This window comes from Lithobates pipiens, unplaced genomic scaffold (genome assembly GCF_037356315.1).
Source record: "Lithobates pipiens isolate NorthernLeopardFrog02 unplaced genomic scaffold, aLitPip1_a1.2 Scaffold_23, whole genome shotgun sequence".
Taxonomy (NCBI): Eukaryota; Metazoa; Chordata; class Amphibia; order Anura; family Ranidae; genus Lithobates; species Lithobates pipiens.
The window spans coordinates 163,757,190-163,772,803 of NW_027507785.1; the positions used below are offsets into that span (position 1 = coordinate 163,757,190).

A 15,614-nucleotide genomic window follows, 5' to 3' on the forward strand; every position below is an offset into this window, starting at 1 on the left:
TCCCCAGGCTGTGGTCATATAACAGCCTGCATCTTCTGTCGGACCAGACTGAACCCAGGCCATCACTCTCTGGTCGTAGGCACTTCCCTCCAGGCTTCCTTATAGGCTGTGGCTCTGCTCTTGTATTTGTGGCAGGAGGAGAAGGAGGAGTGCGATGGTCGACCTCCCAGCTGCCACTTGCCACAGCCTCCTCCCAGCTGAGGTCTTCTGGTGTATGAAAATGGGACATAGTTTTCGTTTTTTGTTCTACAATCACACAATTTTTGGCTCATGACTGTTGCCAATTGAATGTTAATATATAGAACAGACTATCATTCTGACCCCAGCATTTTTAATTCTTGTCCCAATCATTTTTGGTCACTACTGTCTATTGATATGTAAAACACTTTGTTAAATCAGAACTTGCTGATCAATAATAACATCTAGTTATCATCATTAAATGTTCGACAATAAATATGTTGAACAATGCTATACCTGTCTCAAGCTGGGCTCCACATGTTGCTGCCTGGAAGGCCCAGGTTGGACATCGGAAGCCTTAAAGGAAGACGGTAGCGTGCTGGCCTGGGTTCCCTCGGGTCTGCCAGAAAATGCAGCCTGTCATAGTACAACATCCTGGGGACATAAATGTCATCTGCATCTCCTGATCTCATGGACTCCCAGACCTTCTTGCTCACCCTCAGATATGTACTCCTCAGGGCACCAATTTTGGCCTTCACATAGGCAGGGCAGCTCCCTGAGCATATCGATGAATAGCCCCAGAAAATGTGGTTCCTTGAAGGGATCCATATTCTCTGCAAGGCACAACACAAGACAAACCCTAATGTCAGGCTAAACTCCTAATCTTGTCCCAATATAAGCCTCAAACTAGAAGCAGTATAGGATAGTGTTTTACCAAGTTAAAATTGTACCTTTGTTCAAAAGATCGGCGCTTCAGTTCCTCCTTCTTCCGCTCTGAGCGTACGTACAATGCACGCGTGTTATGTTTTATATACAGTGCGCATGCGTGAAACTCAGCCTGCCCCTGACGTTCTAGTCTATTCCCCGCCCCTTCTCTTGGGGCGGGGAGAGCACATGGCGGAGATACAGCAGGTGTGCACTAATTATTCCACTAACGAGGACAAGACGAGCCCGGAGCCAGAAACGTCCTGATCCCGGAGGAGAAGATTTAAGGCCTCAAATATGTCTTTTGGAGAGATGTTGGAGATGGTGGACATATTGAAGAGGAACGACTATGATGGGAAGTATGGACCTTACCCACACCCAAATATCAGGCCAAGATCATGAGTAAAGTTGTGAAGAGTCTTCAGAAGAATTTTGGGGTACGATGATCCAAGGATCAACTGAGAAAACGCTGGTCAGACCTGAAACTGAGGGAGCCCGATTAGTACAGAAAGATCAAGCGAGTTCAAAAAAGTAAGTAGTTGTCGTGTGTTCTGTAGTAGTAGTAGTAGTAGTAGTAGTAGTAGTAGGCACTTTTATTTAATGTTGTTGTACAGTTTAAAATGGCCACGCTCAATCGGTCGCCAATTCAGGCCTATTTCTAGTCAAAGGAAGTTTGTTGGCTAGAGGGGTTCGTAATAGAATGAAATGCAAACTTGAATCAGTGTAAAGGAGAGGATAGTAGCTGTTTACACATCTGGACTTGGGCGCACTAGTGTGGGACACCAGAACACCCTTTTTATTAGAGTGTCCCACACACGTGCTCCAGTGGATACTATAGGGGTCTCTCCATCTGTCAAACTTGCACAAAACAGGTAAGTATTCCAGCTTTAGAAAGTATCAAAAATAATGTTTTTAGCTTTGAACTGCCAAAAAAGACAATGTTTCATATTCCTTTTTCTGCCCCCAAATATCAGTGTGCTAAGTATTCCTTTTTTACATTCTCATAGGGGAGAGAAGACTTGGGACATCTGAGGACACCAGGGACCCCACACCTCCCAAAGAAGGGGAAATCCCAAAAGCACCAGCGGAGGAGGAGGAAGGAGAGGTTGTTGAAATTTGCACCACAACAGGTGAGTGTCTGAGACCACAGCTTCAGGTAAGGTAATCAATGTATGCCTGCATATTTATAATACTGTTTTTTTGTTTGTGTTTTTTTTTTTTTTTGGTTCGTTTTTAGGTGATGTGGATGTTGTGGAAGAAGAATTGCATTTTACCAGTTAAAGTGCCCAGATCATCATCGGGGAGATAATGGGGTGCAATCGCGAGAATCTTAAGAATCTCAAGAAAAACATCAATGAGGTTCAACAAAAAATGAAGAACATCATTGATGTCTTAGGGAGAATCTGAAACGCCCAAAACTAGCTAGCATCCATTTTATTTTTTAAAAATCGCTTTTTTATATTTTTTAAAAAGCCAAATTTGGAAGATGCACACAGTGTGTCAACATGTGCTATCTCCCATCATGGGGGATCAGTGTACGTGTTTTGTGGGTGCAACCCCTTCCTTGCTACTAAAGTGGCTGAGATGAAGGGGTTGTACCCACAAAACACGTACATTGATCCCCCATGATAGGAGATGGTACATGTAGGCATGGGATCAGGAAGAAAATGCTCAGTTTGATTCACAATTTGTGTGCATCTTCCAAATTTGGCTTTTAAAGGGGCGACACCCCATGTGATAAAGGCAATATCGGCACAGTTTGGACATACTCATGTCTGATTTTGTCTTCACTTGAACTTTGTAAGTTCCTGTGTTCTGTATGTTATGCTTTGAGACATGCCTGTTTCCACAAAAACAGCAAGTTATATTAATGTTGACAAAAATAATGTTATATACACCAAACATGTTGGTTTGTTGTAAAACTCTTTAATTAACGCACATGTGAATGGGCTTTGAGTAAAAAGTTTAATTATGAACAATGCGTGGCTTCCATTTTTCAGTGCGCAAAAGCAGTATTTGGAGTAAAGTTGTTTCTGTCATGGTGCTGAAAATTAGCAATATTTTTTGTCAGTAATGCACTACATACATTAACATTAAAAAAATGCCTCTCAGACATTGTCTGGCATATCAATAGCCCCCCTACCCGCAAAGTAATCCATGTATCGGTTTCTGACCTCACGGGCACTTGGGGGGGGGGGGGGGCGCGTCAGGCCCAACTGAGGCCACATAGTTCGGAGAGTACTTTTTCACATAATTGTGCAGAATGCAGCAGGAAAGCACAATATGATTGAGTTTATATTCTGCCATGTACATGGGTGTCAAAAATAGGCGGAACCGGCTGGCCATTATCCCGAAGGTGTTCTCCACTACTCTTCTGGCTCTGGCCAGCCGGAAATTAAAAACTCTCTGGTCCGGGGTGAGGGTCCTCATTGGGAATGGCCGCATAAGTTGGTTTCCCAGCGAAAACACTTCATCCACGACAAAGTGGAGGCCTTCCACATTCTCCTCTGGAGGTGGCAAGCCCAGACTGCCACTCTGGAGACGCCAGTAGAACTCTGCGCGATCACTCTGACATCCGGCCATTTTTCCCTGCGTCCACATACAGGAAGTGGTATGTCGCTGACACCACCACCAACATCACAAAACTATTATACCCCTTGTAATTATAATAGTAGGACCCAGAGTTGGGGGGTGGGACGATCCGGACATGTTTCCCATCAATTGCACCTTCACAATTGGGAAAGTCCCAACGGGTGGCAAATGGGGATGCCACAGTCTGCTATTCCTGTGGCGTTGAAAAACTGGAGTCAAAAAAGAAAAAAAAATAGTAATTTTGCACATCAACATTGCAAGCAGATTAGAAACAAACATTTTTGGCCAACATCAGTATAACGTTTTTGGAAATGAGTATTTAAAGCCAAAATTATAAGGTCCCCTTATCAGGACAGGTAACTCTCTCCACTTCATTGAGAGCTGAATGCATAAATAATGTGTTATACTTTGGCCAGCCCCTCCTTATTTACACTATTGGCAGCCCACTGGACAGGTAAGAAGTGTCATAATCCAAAAAAATATATAATGAACAAATGGAAGTACATTTTTACATTCTGCTATTATCTATTAAGATAATAATAGGATAAAAAAACTTAAAACGGTAGCATTTGAAAGTATTGAGGCAGGCCCTTGCACTACATGCTTTGGTGAATTCATCCATAAATCTGACCACAAAAGAGGTAGGTATAGGGTGTATGGGTTCGGCAAAGTCAGAAGATAGGATTGCTATCGGCTGACTTAGCAGTTGGGGGAGGGGGGTTCCTAATGAGTTTGGTCCACCAAAAAAAAGCGTTTAGGGAAAAGCACTACTATGGAGCTGACAAAATACATTGCTAAGTGACTAGGCTATAGTTGTATGGGCCCAGAAGAGCATGCTGTGGAGGTTAGTGAAGGCAAATATGCATGAAGGACAAAAAGGAAAGTTTAAAGCGGCACATTTTATATTTTTTTTTTTTTTTTTTTTAAACCTGCAAAGCAAAAGGCATAATGAGCTAGTATGCACCGCATACTAGCTCATTATGAAATACTTACCTTAGAACGAGGCCCCGACATCTGGCCCGATCCACGCCGAGGGAGCTGACATGCTCCCTCTGCGTTTCTTCCAGGTATCGCGGCTCCGGCGCTGTGAGTGGCCGGAGCCGCAATATCGTCACTCCCGCGCATGCGCGTGGGATATTTCATTCCGGCCGGCCACTGCCGGATTTTCAGGCCGAGAATCCCCTTGTGCGCATGCGCCGCTGCAGTCAGCGGCGCATACCGAGGGGAATATTTTTTTTACCTACAGGTAAGCCTTATTATAGGCTTTCCTGTAGGTAAAAGTAAAAAAAATGAGTATACAACCACTTTAAAAGCTTCCAGCATGCATGAAGACAAAGGGGACATTCACGGTATATTACAATCATGGTAATTGGGGAACGATGAAACAAATACAATACACTGGCAAACATTAAATACATAGAATGTGATGTTAAAGGAGAAATCTTACCTTTTTTAATATAGTCCTTCTGCAGGACCTGTATGATGGCAAAACAGGTCTCTGGAATAATAATCCCCAGAGCCTGGGGGGAGATTCCTGTCGAACTTTAGGTCCTGATGACTTCTCCCTGCCACCAAGTACCACAACGTGGCAACTAGCCTCTGCTCCGGAGTGATGGCTTGCCTCATGCAGGTATCCTGCCTGTTGATATAAGGGGTCAGCAAAGCCAACAGACGGTGCAAAACTGGGTCCTTCATCCGGAAATAATTCCTGAAATCATCATGATTATTCTCCCGGATCTCAGAGCAAAGGCATGTGCGAGAATTGGTTGCGCTGTAGCAACCAATTCTTGATCCATGAACTCCTCCTCGCCCTGTTCATGGACTAGGCTTGGGTGAAAGCTAAAAGCCCAACACCAAGCCCCTGCACAGCACGAACTCTACGACGAGTACGTACACGCAACAGCTTCAAAACGGTCGGCTGGTCAGAACAGACTAACAGAAAGCACCGATAAACAGCAAGGCCTGAAAGAACGAACTGAAAACCAGAAACGAGCGGACAATAAGCACTGAAAATCAAAGCTATACTACTACTATATAAAATATAGGCCGCAATGACAAACAAATGCAAACTGATTACACGCACTGATAAGCAGATACGCACAAACTGTAGAGCAGTAACGATCTGAAGCACAAGTCTGAAAAGCGCGAATCGTCTCTAACCAAACTTCTACTAACACGCAATAAACACAAGATCAGCAGAAGGAGCCCAAAGGGTGCCGCACGTGGTGCTGAACTTCCCTTTTATAGTCCTGTCGTACACGGTTTACGTCACCGCGTTCTTGACGATCAGAAATTCCGTCAACTTTGTCGGACTGTGTGTATTCAACACCAGTTTTGGACAAAATCCGTCTGAAAAAATCAGACGAATTTTGTGATTGGAATGTCCGACCGTGTGTACAAGGCATAAAAGGCCTTTTGAATATCTAAAATGATTATATTCAGTGTTTACTATTTACATACAGTGCATCTGGAAACTTTTCACAGTGCTTCACTTCACATTTTGTTATAGCCTTATTCCAAAATGGATTAAATTATTTTCCTCCAAAATTCTTCAAACAATACCTCCATAATGACCACGTGAAAGACGTTTGTTTTGAAATCATTGCAAATTTATAAAAAATAAATAAATAAATAAAAAGGTCACATGTACATAATAATTCAGACTTTGCCATGACACTCAAAATTGAGCTCAGGTGCATCCTGTCTCCAATGGTCATCCTTGAGATGTTTCTAGAACTTGATTGGAGTCCACCTGTGGTCAATTCGGTTGATTGGCCATGATTTGGAAAGGCACACACCTGTCTTTATAAAGTCCCTACAGTTAACCGTGCATGTCAGAGTACAAGCCAAGCCATGAAGTCCAAGGAATTGTCTGTAGATCTCTGAGACAGGGTTCTATCAAGGCACAGATCTGAGGAAGGGTACAGAAAAATGTCTGCTGCATTGGAAGTCCCAATGAGCATCGTGGCCTCCATCATCGGTAAATGGAAGAAGTTTGGAACCACTAGGACTCTTCCTATAGAAGGCCACCTGACCAAACTGAGCGATCGGGGAGAAGTGCCTTAGTCAGGGAGGTGACCAAGAACCCGATTGTCACTGACAAAGCTCCAGCATTTCTCTGTGGAGAAAAGGAGAACCTTTCAGAAGAACAACTATCTCTGCAGTACTCCACCAATCATGCCTGTATGTAAGAAGAGCCAGGCGGAAACCACTCCTCAGTAAAAGGCACATGACAGCCCTCCTGGAGTTTGCCAAAAAGCTCTTGTGAAGAACTCTCAAAACATGAGAAACAAAATTCTCTGGTCTGATGAAACAAAGATTGAACTCCTTGGCCTGTATAGAAAGCATCATGTCTGGAGGAAACCAGGCACCGCTCATCACCTGGCCAATACTATCCCTACAGTGAAGCATGGTGGTGGCAGCATCATGCTGTGGGGAATTTTTTTTTTCAGCGGCAGGAACTGGAAGACTAGTCAGGATCAAGGGAAAGATGACTGCAGTAATGTACAGAGACATCTTGGATGAAAACCTGCTCCAGAGCGTTCTCGATCAGACTGGGGCAAAGGTTCATCATCCAACAGAGCAACCCTAAGCACACAGCCAAGAAGACAAAGGAGTGGCTATGGCACAACTCTGAATGTCCTTGAGTGGCCCAGCCAGAGTCCATATATGAATTCAATTGAACATCTCTTGAGAGATCTAAAAAAAAAATGGCTGTGCACCAATGCTCCCCATCCAACCTGATGGAGTTTGAGAGGTCCTGCAAAGAAGAATGAGAGAAACAGGAGGAACCAAGCTTGTACCATCATACTCTAAAAAGACTTGGTGCCAAAGGTGCTTCAACAAAGTATTGAGCAAAGGCTGTAAATACTTTTATGTACATGTGATATAAAATGTATAATATACGTTTTTTTTTTTTTTTTTTTATAAATTTGCAAAGATTTCAAACAAACTACTTTCATGTTGTTTTTATGGGGTGTTGTTTGTAGAATTTTGAGGAAAATAATCAATTTAATCCTTTTTGGAATATGGCTGTGACAAAATATGGAAAAAGTGAAGCGCTCTGAATACTTTTTCGGATGCACTGTAATGTAATGGTTATTTGTCGTTTTGAAAATGTTTCATTTATTCAGGTCATGGTATATCTAGTATTAGTCAAGTTTAACTGGACCTAGTTTCGTAACGTATCCAAACCACTTCAGTTAAAATGAATGTCTCAAATACCCCAATTTTCGCAATTTTATATATATTTTTTTTTTTTCCCCCATGAGAGTTACCTTTTTAAGTAAGTTGAAGCAAAAACATTTTGAGCCTGTGTAAACAGGTGTTTGATGTCAGAACTTGTCCCCCCCCCCCACCACCCCCTTTTTCCTGATCTAAGAAATAATCCAAAATGTTAAGTTTTTAATATATAAACACATATTCAGAGTCGCGTGTGGTGTGTTGTGTGTGGTTTTTTTTTTTTTTTGTTTTTTTGTTTTTTTGGGCTTCCAGACAAATGTTATATTGCCTGTGTTTTTCTTTCTTTTACCACAGTGGGGCATCCTACAACTTGTTTGATCACAACTGTAATACCTTCTCAAATGAAGTTGCTCAGTTCCTAACTGGGAGGAAAATCCCTTCGTACATAACAGAACTGCCGTCTGAGGTCCTGTCTACGTAAGTGTTTTCTTTTGTCCCTAGTATATGAGAGCTAATATGTAGATCTCGTTATTTGATGCTCCAGAATAACTATAATTAGATGACAAGAAATGATTTACTTAGTTTTATCATTAAATTCTATTACCCAAACAATAGCAACTTATATTTCAAAGATACTTGCCAAGGGGGTTTGCTTTCTCTACAAAAGTGGTACAAGGTTAAACTTGCCATCTGTAAAATTCATAATCAACAGCGCCTTCACTGTCCAAATCATAAGGCACTACATAAATGAAAGAAGGATGTCTAGGCAGCTCTCAGAGTTCAACAACATCCAAACCATCAACGTTTAACTGGAAAAAGGATATAATCCTACTGCATAGAAACCTCCTTTCAGAGTTGGATCTTCTATATTGTTTAAATATGTTTGCTGCTTCCTCCAGACTGAGAATCTCCGTGAAACGATATAGGACAAACCCAGAACCAGCTTTGATACCTTCAAAACCTTTATTGGGTAATAACAGACTGGTACTCCCAAACATTCTTTAACCATTTAAGCTCTGGAAGTGGTTAAAGATCATTTTTTGCCGTGCTAAAAAGCAATAAATGACCAGGCCATTTTTTTTTTTTTTTTTTTTTTTTTTTAACCACTGCGCTATTTTAACTGGTAATTGTGTGGTCCTGCAACACTGCACCCAAATGAAATTTTACGCGTGCCAGAAACAGGCAGTAACATACAGGTACATCGCTGTGCCTGTAGGAGCCGCCCATCCATAGTACAATGTAGGCAGGTGGTCTTTAAAGCAGTTAAATCTGTCCCAATAGTGGATACTGCGATTTCTGTTCACAACAAGCATCTCACTGTTCCTGTTGTAGATGTGAGGGCAACCTTTTGCTGTCGCTGGTCCTGCCTTATAGTCGGCCATTGCGACTATGTCAGACTGTTGCTAACTGCACTGGGCAAATTAAATCCTACTGTCTTTGAGGACCCTGTTCTGGAACAATTGCAGCTTTTGTCCTCAACACTGTTATAATGTGTTGATGCCTTACAGAATGTAATTTGTCAGGTCTCTAGGATGACACTGCTCCATGTGCACATGTGCAGAATTTTCTGGTTAACGGCTTGGTCTGCTAAGCATGTGTTTTCCACAATTACTTGCCAGTGACTAATGTGTGTTTTAGTAAATACCTCAATAGATTTATCAAGGCAGTTCTTGGGAGGAAAGTACTTTTTACCCCACAAAAACACCCTGAGCCTACTATCACTATGCTACTACCTCTTCTTCTAAAAGTGGTCATTTTGTTATACTCAAGCATCCTTCCCAAAGTTGAAAAGGCACAGTTCCTGCAGAGGAAAGGTTCAGATGGATTTTACGTAAACCTATTTACAGTTCCCAAGCTGAATGGGGTCGTTGGACTTAAATTCCCTATCCTAACAGATATTTGTGTGTCCCCAAGTTTCATATGGAGTCCACAGGATTTATCATCGCTCTGACCAAAAAATTCTGTCATTATTGGATATCCAAGTTGCCTATACTCCATTCCCAGTCAATGCCTCTTACAAGGAAATGCATCGGTCGGAGCTGAAGTGACATCATTAGGCATCAGCCTGCATATGAGGTCCATGGCTGTTTGCTTGCTTCTGATCATTTTTGTTACATGTAAGTGCATAGATACTTTTAACCACTTGCCGACCGCCGCACGACGATATATGTCGACAGAATGGCACGGGCAGGCATATGGGCGTATATATACGTCCCTGCCTTCCCGCGGGTGGGGGGCCCGATCGGGCCCCCCCCCCGGTGCCTGCGGCGGTCGGTATCCGTTCAGGAGCGATCCGGGATGAGGGGGCGGCCATTCATTCATGGCCACCCCCTCGCGATCGCTCCTGACGAATGTAAGTGAGGCGTGACATCACTTCCTCTCCTGTAATGTAAACACAGGCAGAGGAAGTGATGTAATCTCTCCTCAGTGTCGATATTTTTCGTTCCGGCACCGAGGAGAGAGGATCGGTGAGTTGCACCAACACGACACTACACAGTAGAACATGCCAGGCACACTCTCACCCCCCCGATCACCCCCCCAATCACCCCTGCCCCCCCAGTCACAGTGACACCAATTGCATTTTTTTTTTTTTGCATTGGTGTCATTTGTGACTGTAATAACTGTTAGGGCAGTTAGGGTTAGCCCCCTTTAGTTCTAAGGTACCCCCCCTAACCCCCCCCAATAAAGGTTTAACCCCGTGATCACCCCCCATCGCCAGTGTCACTAAGGATGGGTTCACATTGCAGCGGTTTATGAGAACGCATGTGATTCGCACCGCACTGCAGTGCAAATCACATCCGATCTCTGTGCGATTCGAGTTCAGCCATACAGATAGTATGGCTGAATTTGCGTCGCACCCGCTGCACCCGCCGCAAATTCGCATGGGACCCTTTTTTTGGTCCGCAGCAGAATCGGATCGCATGGGTGTTCACACCATGCGATCCGAGTTTGCAGATCGCACTGCGATATGCGAACTGATCTGGGGGTGTCATTAACATTTCACTGACACTCCCAGCAGTTCGCATAGGGCAGTGTGAACTGCCGCCGGGAGGCATGCGATGCGGGAATCCGCCGCGGATTCGTGGCGTTCCTGCATCGCTCCAGTGTGAACCCAGCCTAATAAGCGATCATTTTTCTGATCGCTGTATTAGTGTCACAGGTGACGCTAGTTAGGCAGGTAGGTATTTAGGTTCGCCGCAGCTTTTTATAGCGCCAGGGACCCCCATATACTACCGCATAAAGCCCCCTGATTGCCCCCTAGTTAACTCTTTCACCAGTGATCACCATATAACTGTTACAGGTGACGCTGGTTGGTTAGTTATTTTTTTTTATAGTTTCAGGGCACCCGCCATTTATTACCTAATAAAGGTTTAACCCCCCTGATCACCCGGTGGGTGATATAAGTTTGAGGGTCAGATAAGGTCTGCGTCGCCCCAGGCAGCGTCAGGTTAGTGCCAGTACCGCTAACACCCACGCACAAAGCATACACCTCCCTTAGTAATATAGTATCTGATCAGATCTATATTAGCGTCGCCAGCAGTTTAGGTTTCCCAAAACACATTGTTAGCGGGATATGCCCAGATACCTGCTAGCACCTGCGTTTAGCCCCTCCGCCAAGCCCAGACCAGCCCACCCAAGTGCAGTATCGATCGATCACTGTCACTTACAAAACACAACACACATAACTGCAGCGTTTGCAGAGTCAGGCCTGATCCCTGCGATCGCTAACAGTTTTTCTTGTAGCGTTTTGATACAGTCGCTGACAGCCTAGGTGCTTTTTTACCTGTGAGTCTCACTTGTGTCCCCCTAAATTTAGGGGTGTCTACTTTCCAAAATGGGGTCATTTGGGTGGGGGGGGGTTTGTGCCATCTTGGCATTTTATGGCCTTCAAAACTGTAATAGGTAGTGAGGAGTGAAGTCAAAAATTTACGCCCTTAGAAAGCCTGAAGGCGGTGCTTGGTTTTCGGGGCCCCGTACACGGCTAGGCTCCCAAAAAGTCCCACATATGTGGTATCCCCGTACTCAGGAGAAGCAGCAGAACTTATTTTGGGGTGTCATTTCACATATGCCCATAGCATGTGTGAGCAATATATCATTTAGTGACAACTTTGTGAAAAAAAATTAAAAATAAATAAAAGTTTGTAATTTTCCCGCAACTTGTGCCAAATATAAAATATTCCATGGACTCAGCATGCCTCTCAGCAAATAGCTTGGGGTGTCTACTTTCTAAAATGGGGTCATTTGTGGGGGTTTCATGCCATCTTGGCATTTTATGGCCTTCAAAACTGTGATGGGTAGTGAGGAGTGAAATTACAAATGTATGCCCTTAGAAATCCTGAAGGCGGTGCTTGGCTTTCGGGGCCCCGTACGCGGCTAGGCTTCCAAAAAGTCGACCACATGTGGTATCCCCGTACTCAGGAGAAGCAGCAGAATGTATTTTGGGGTACAATTCCACATATAACCATGGCATGTGTGAGCAATATATCATTTAGTGACAACTTTGTGTAAAAAAAATATATATATATATTTTTTTGTCATTATTCAATCGCTTGAGGCAAAAAAATAAAATATTCAATGGGCTCAACATGCCTCTTATCAATTTCCTTAGGGTATCTACTTTCCAAAATGGGGTCATTTGGGGGGGTTTTGTACTGCCCTGCCATTTTAGCACCTCAAGAAATGAGATAGGCAGTCATAAACTAAAAGCTGCGTAAATTCCAGAAAACGTACCTTAGTTTGTAGATGTGACAACTTTTGCGCAAACCAATAAATATACAGTTATTGACTTTTTTTTTACCAAAGACATGTGGCTGAATACATTTTGGCCTAAATGTATGACTAAAATTGAGTTTATTGGATTTTTCTAATAACAAAAAGTAGAAAATATCATTTTTTTTCAAAATTTGCGGTCTTTTTACGTTTATATCGCAAAAAATAAAAATCGCAGAGTCAGTCAAATACCTTTTAAAAGAAAGCTCTATTTGTGGGAAAAAAAGGACGCAAATTTTGTTTGGGTACAACATTGCATGACCGCGCAATTACCAGTTAAAGCAGCGCAGTGCCAAATTGTAAAAAGACCTCTGGTCATTGACCAGCAAAATGGTCCGGTCTGAAAGTGGTTAAATTAAATGTTGCTTTTAACGTATATATAATTCTATAATCCTCTATGCTTGAGAGAGTCTACAGTGATATGCTTCATATAGACACTGGGGAACACGAGATACATTGTAACAAAGTGGAGCTATTTTATCTTACAAGGAGGGAGCGCCCTTATAGGAGCTTAACGAGTGGAATATTCCTGGTGGCTGAAACCTGTATGAGCAAGTTAGATCTCTATAATTTGAGATCCAGCCCTTCTGGTAAATGACGTGTGTTTTTTGTGTGGGAAAAGCACCTGTTTTGTGACTCTACTTTTTTCATCTACAAGAGCAGGTTTTTAATTGGACTTCCCCCCCCCCCCCCCCCCACTAAGGACTTAATGTGGATACATTGCTTTTTTTACTCTTTGAGATTTGTTTCCTTTTTATTGTATGATATTGGTTTACATCATAGATTATCTAATAATGGGTTGCACACTTTTATATATAATTTTGTACATAATTAGTTAGCTGTGTATTCAGACCTAAGAAGCAGCAGCACCTTTAATATAAGATATCAAAGTGATCAGCGCAATTTCCCAAATAATATATAGCATTTATTAAAGTCCAGTATTGCTAAAATTCTAAATAATATAGCAAATAAAGTGCAAAGATTAATAAAAAAAAAAAAATATATATATATATATATATATATATATATATATATATATATATATATATATATATATATATATATATATATATATATATATATATATATATATATATATATATATATATATATATATATAAATAAATTTTGCATGTGGGAATTAAATAAATGCCTTCCATAGTGTATCATGTTTAAACAACCATATTTATATAAAAACAAATGAAAGATTACATTAAAAAAGGTTAAAAAGTGCATTGAAATAAAAAAAACGGAAGTCGTTAGACTCCTCTCATGTCACTTCCAGTCCGCTACTCATTTCTGGCCATGCCCAGCATTCTCACAATGTGTGACAAGCAGTTCACCCATTACTGCTGTCCAGCCAGACAAAAATCCCTGGCATGGTGGTCTTCCAGCTCAGCCCTATATTCCTTAAATGTATTCCTATTGTCTCTTTGGAAAGCTGGGATGGTTTCCAAAACTCCCTGGCCATCCAGGGAACCTGGTTGCCTCAGGAGTTGATCCCCATCGCCTTCTGGAGCCAGAAGACTTGCTCTCCCACACTGGACCCCTTGATCACCCAGTCAGGGTGTAGTCGGACAACTTTCAGCTGTCGCCCACTTAAACCATCAAGGGGTATCAGAAGACTTTGAATTAACTGCTTGCTGACCAGCCGCCATCATTAAACTGTGGCAGGTTGGCTCGATCCAGCGACTCGCCATCGTTGTACGTCAGCTCGTGAACTCACTTTTGTGGACGCACGCGCACTCCCGTGATCGTTCCCTACAGTGACAGAATGGGGATCTAACTTTGTAAACAAGGCAGATCTCCCTTCTGACCGTGTAGATCACACAGATCCTATCTTTCTGATATGCAGGAAGACAGATCTGTGTGTTTCCCCAGTCGCACAGTCCCCCATACAGTTAGAAACCGCAAACGGGGGAACACATTTAACCCCTTGATTGCCCCTGTTTTTAACCCCTTCCCTACCAGTATCTGTGCAATAACAGTGCATATTTTTAGCACTGACTACTGTAGTAATGTCACTGGTTCCCAAAAAAGTGTTTAAAAATGTCAAGTGTCCAATCTGTTCAACGCAATGTCGCAGTCCCGCTAAAAATCACTGATCGACACCATTACTAGTAACAAAAAAAATAAATAATGCCACAAATCTATCCCGTTTTTGTAGACGAAATAACATTTGCAAACCAATTAATTTACGCTTATTGTGACTTTTATTTTTTAATAATTTTTTGGGGGGGGGGAGGGGGAATGCTTTATAGCAGAAAGTAAAAAAAAAAATTGTGTTTTTTTTCTTTTTCAAAATTGTTGGGATTTTTTTTGCGCAAAAGATTAAAAAAAACGCAGAGGTGATTAAATACCACCAAAAGAAAGCTCTATTTGTGGGGGGAATAGAACATCACTTCGTCGCACGACCGCGTAATTGGCCAGTTAAAGCGACGCAGTGCCGTATTGCAAAAAAAAAAATCTCTCTCTCTCCCCTATTGGCTACTGGCCTCTACGTAGTCCCATTGTACGTTTTTGTACATCACCTCGTTCTGAACGATCAGATTTTCCAATAACTTTGTGTGACCGTGTGTATGCAAGACGACAAGTTTCGGAAAAAATCTGACGGATTTTGTGGTCAGAATGTCCGACCGCGTGTATGGGGCATAAGACTACGCATGCTCAGAAACAAAAGAATACATATAAAACTATTCAACACATTACGTTACTTCTGTCGTCCAAAATTTTTCAGATTGTGAGTAACCTCTTCACTTTTGAGACTAGCATGCCACATAAATCAGACGTTTGGTCGTGCGAAAATCTAAAACTATGAGGCTTTAATCTCTGCCAAACATCTGTCACAGGGACCTCTGTTCCACCCTGCCTCAGTTGCTGGCTTTAACAGCATGCCTGTTGAAACCCAGGTGACCGTCATTCCCACTTTGCTTAAAGCAGAGCCTTTACCCATAACAACTTGATAAAAAATAATGTTGTTTAGCGACTGCACATTAATAACTATGCCACAAAAATTTGTGTGTGCTGTAAAATGGTCCCAGCATTATTCCTGTTTTTTCTTACTGTAGGTTGCCATTTTGTTGAAACCCAGAGCCCCTGAACAGCGGTAAACGTGGAACTAAACATATTGATTAAACAGTTAGATTTCCAGAATGCTAACTGTCACATTTGCTTGTGTCCTCAACCAA

The 15,614-nt window shown here is 42.3% G+C and overlaps 1 protein-coding gene across 1 annotated transcript in view; it reads left to right on the plus strand.

Annotated features, from left to right (window-relative positions):
* Positions 1–15,614, plus strand: part of DESI1 (desumoylating isopeptidase 1) — a 63,041-nt gene that overhangs the window by 22,677 nt on the left and 24,750 nt on the right. The window contains exon 5 of the mRNA XM_077452528.1: positions 8,011–8,133. Coding sequence (XP_077308654.1) covers positions 8,011–8,133 — 123 coding nt within the window. The remainder of the gene's footprint in view (positions 1–8,010; positions 8,134–15,614) is intronic.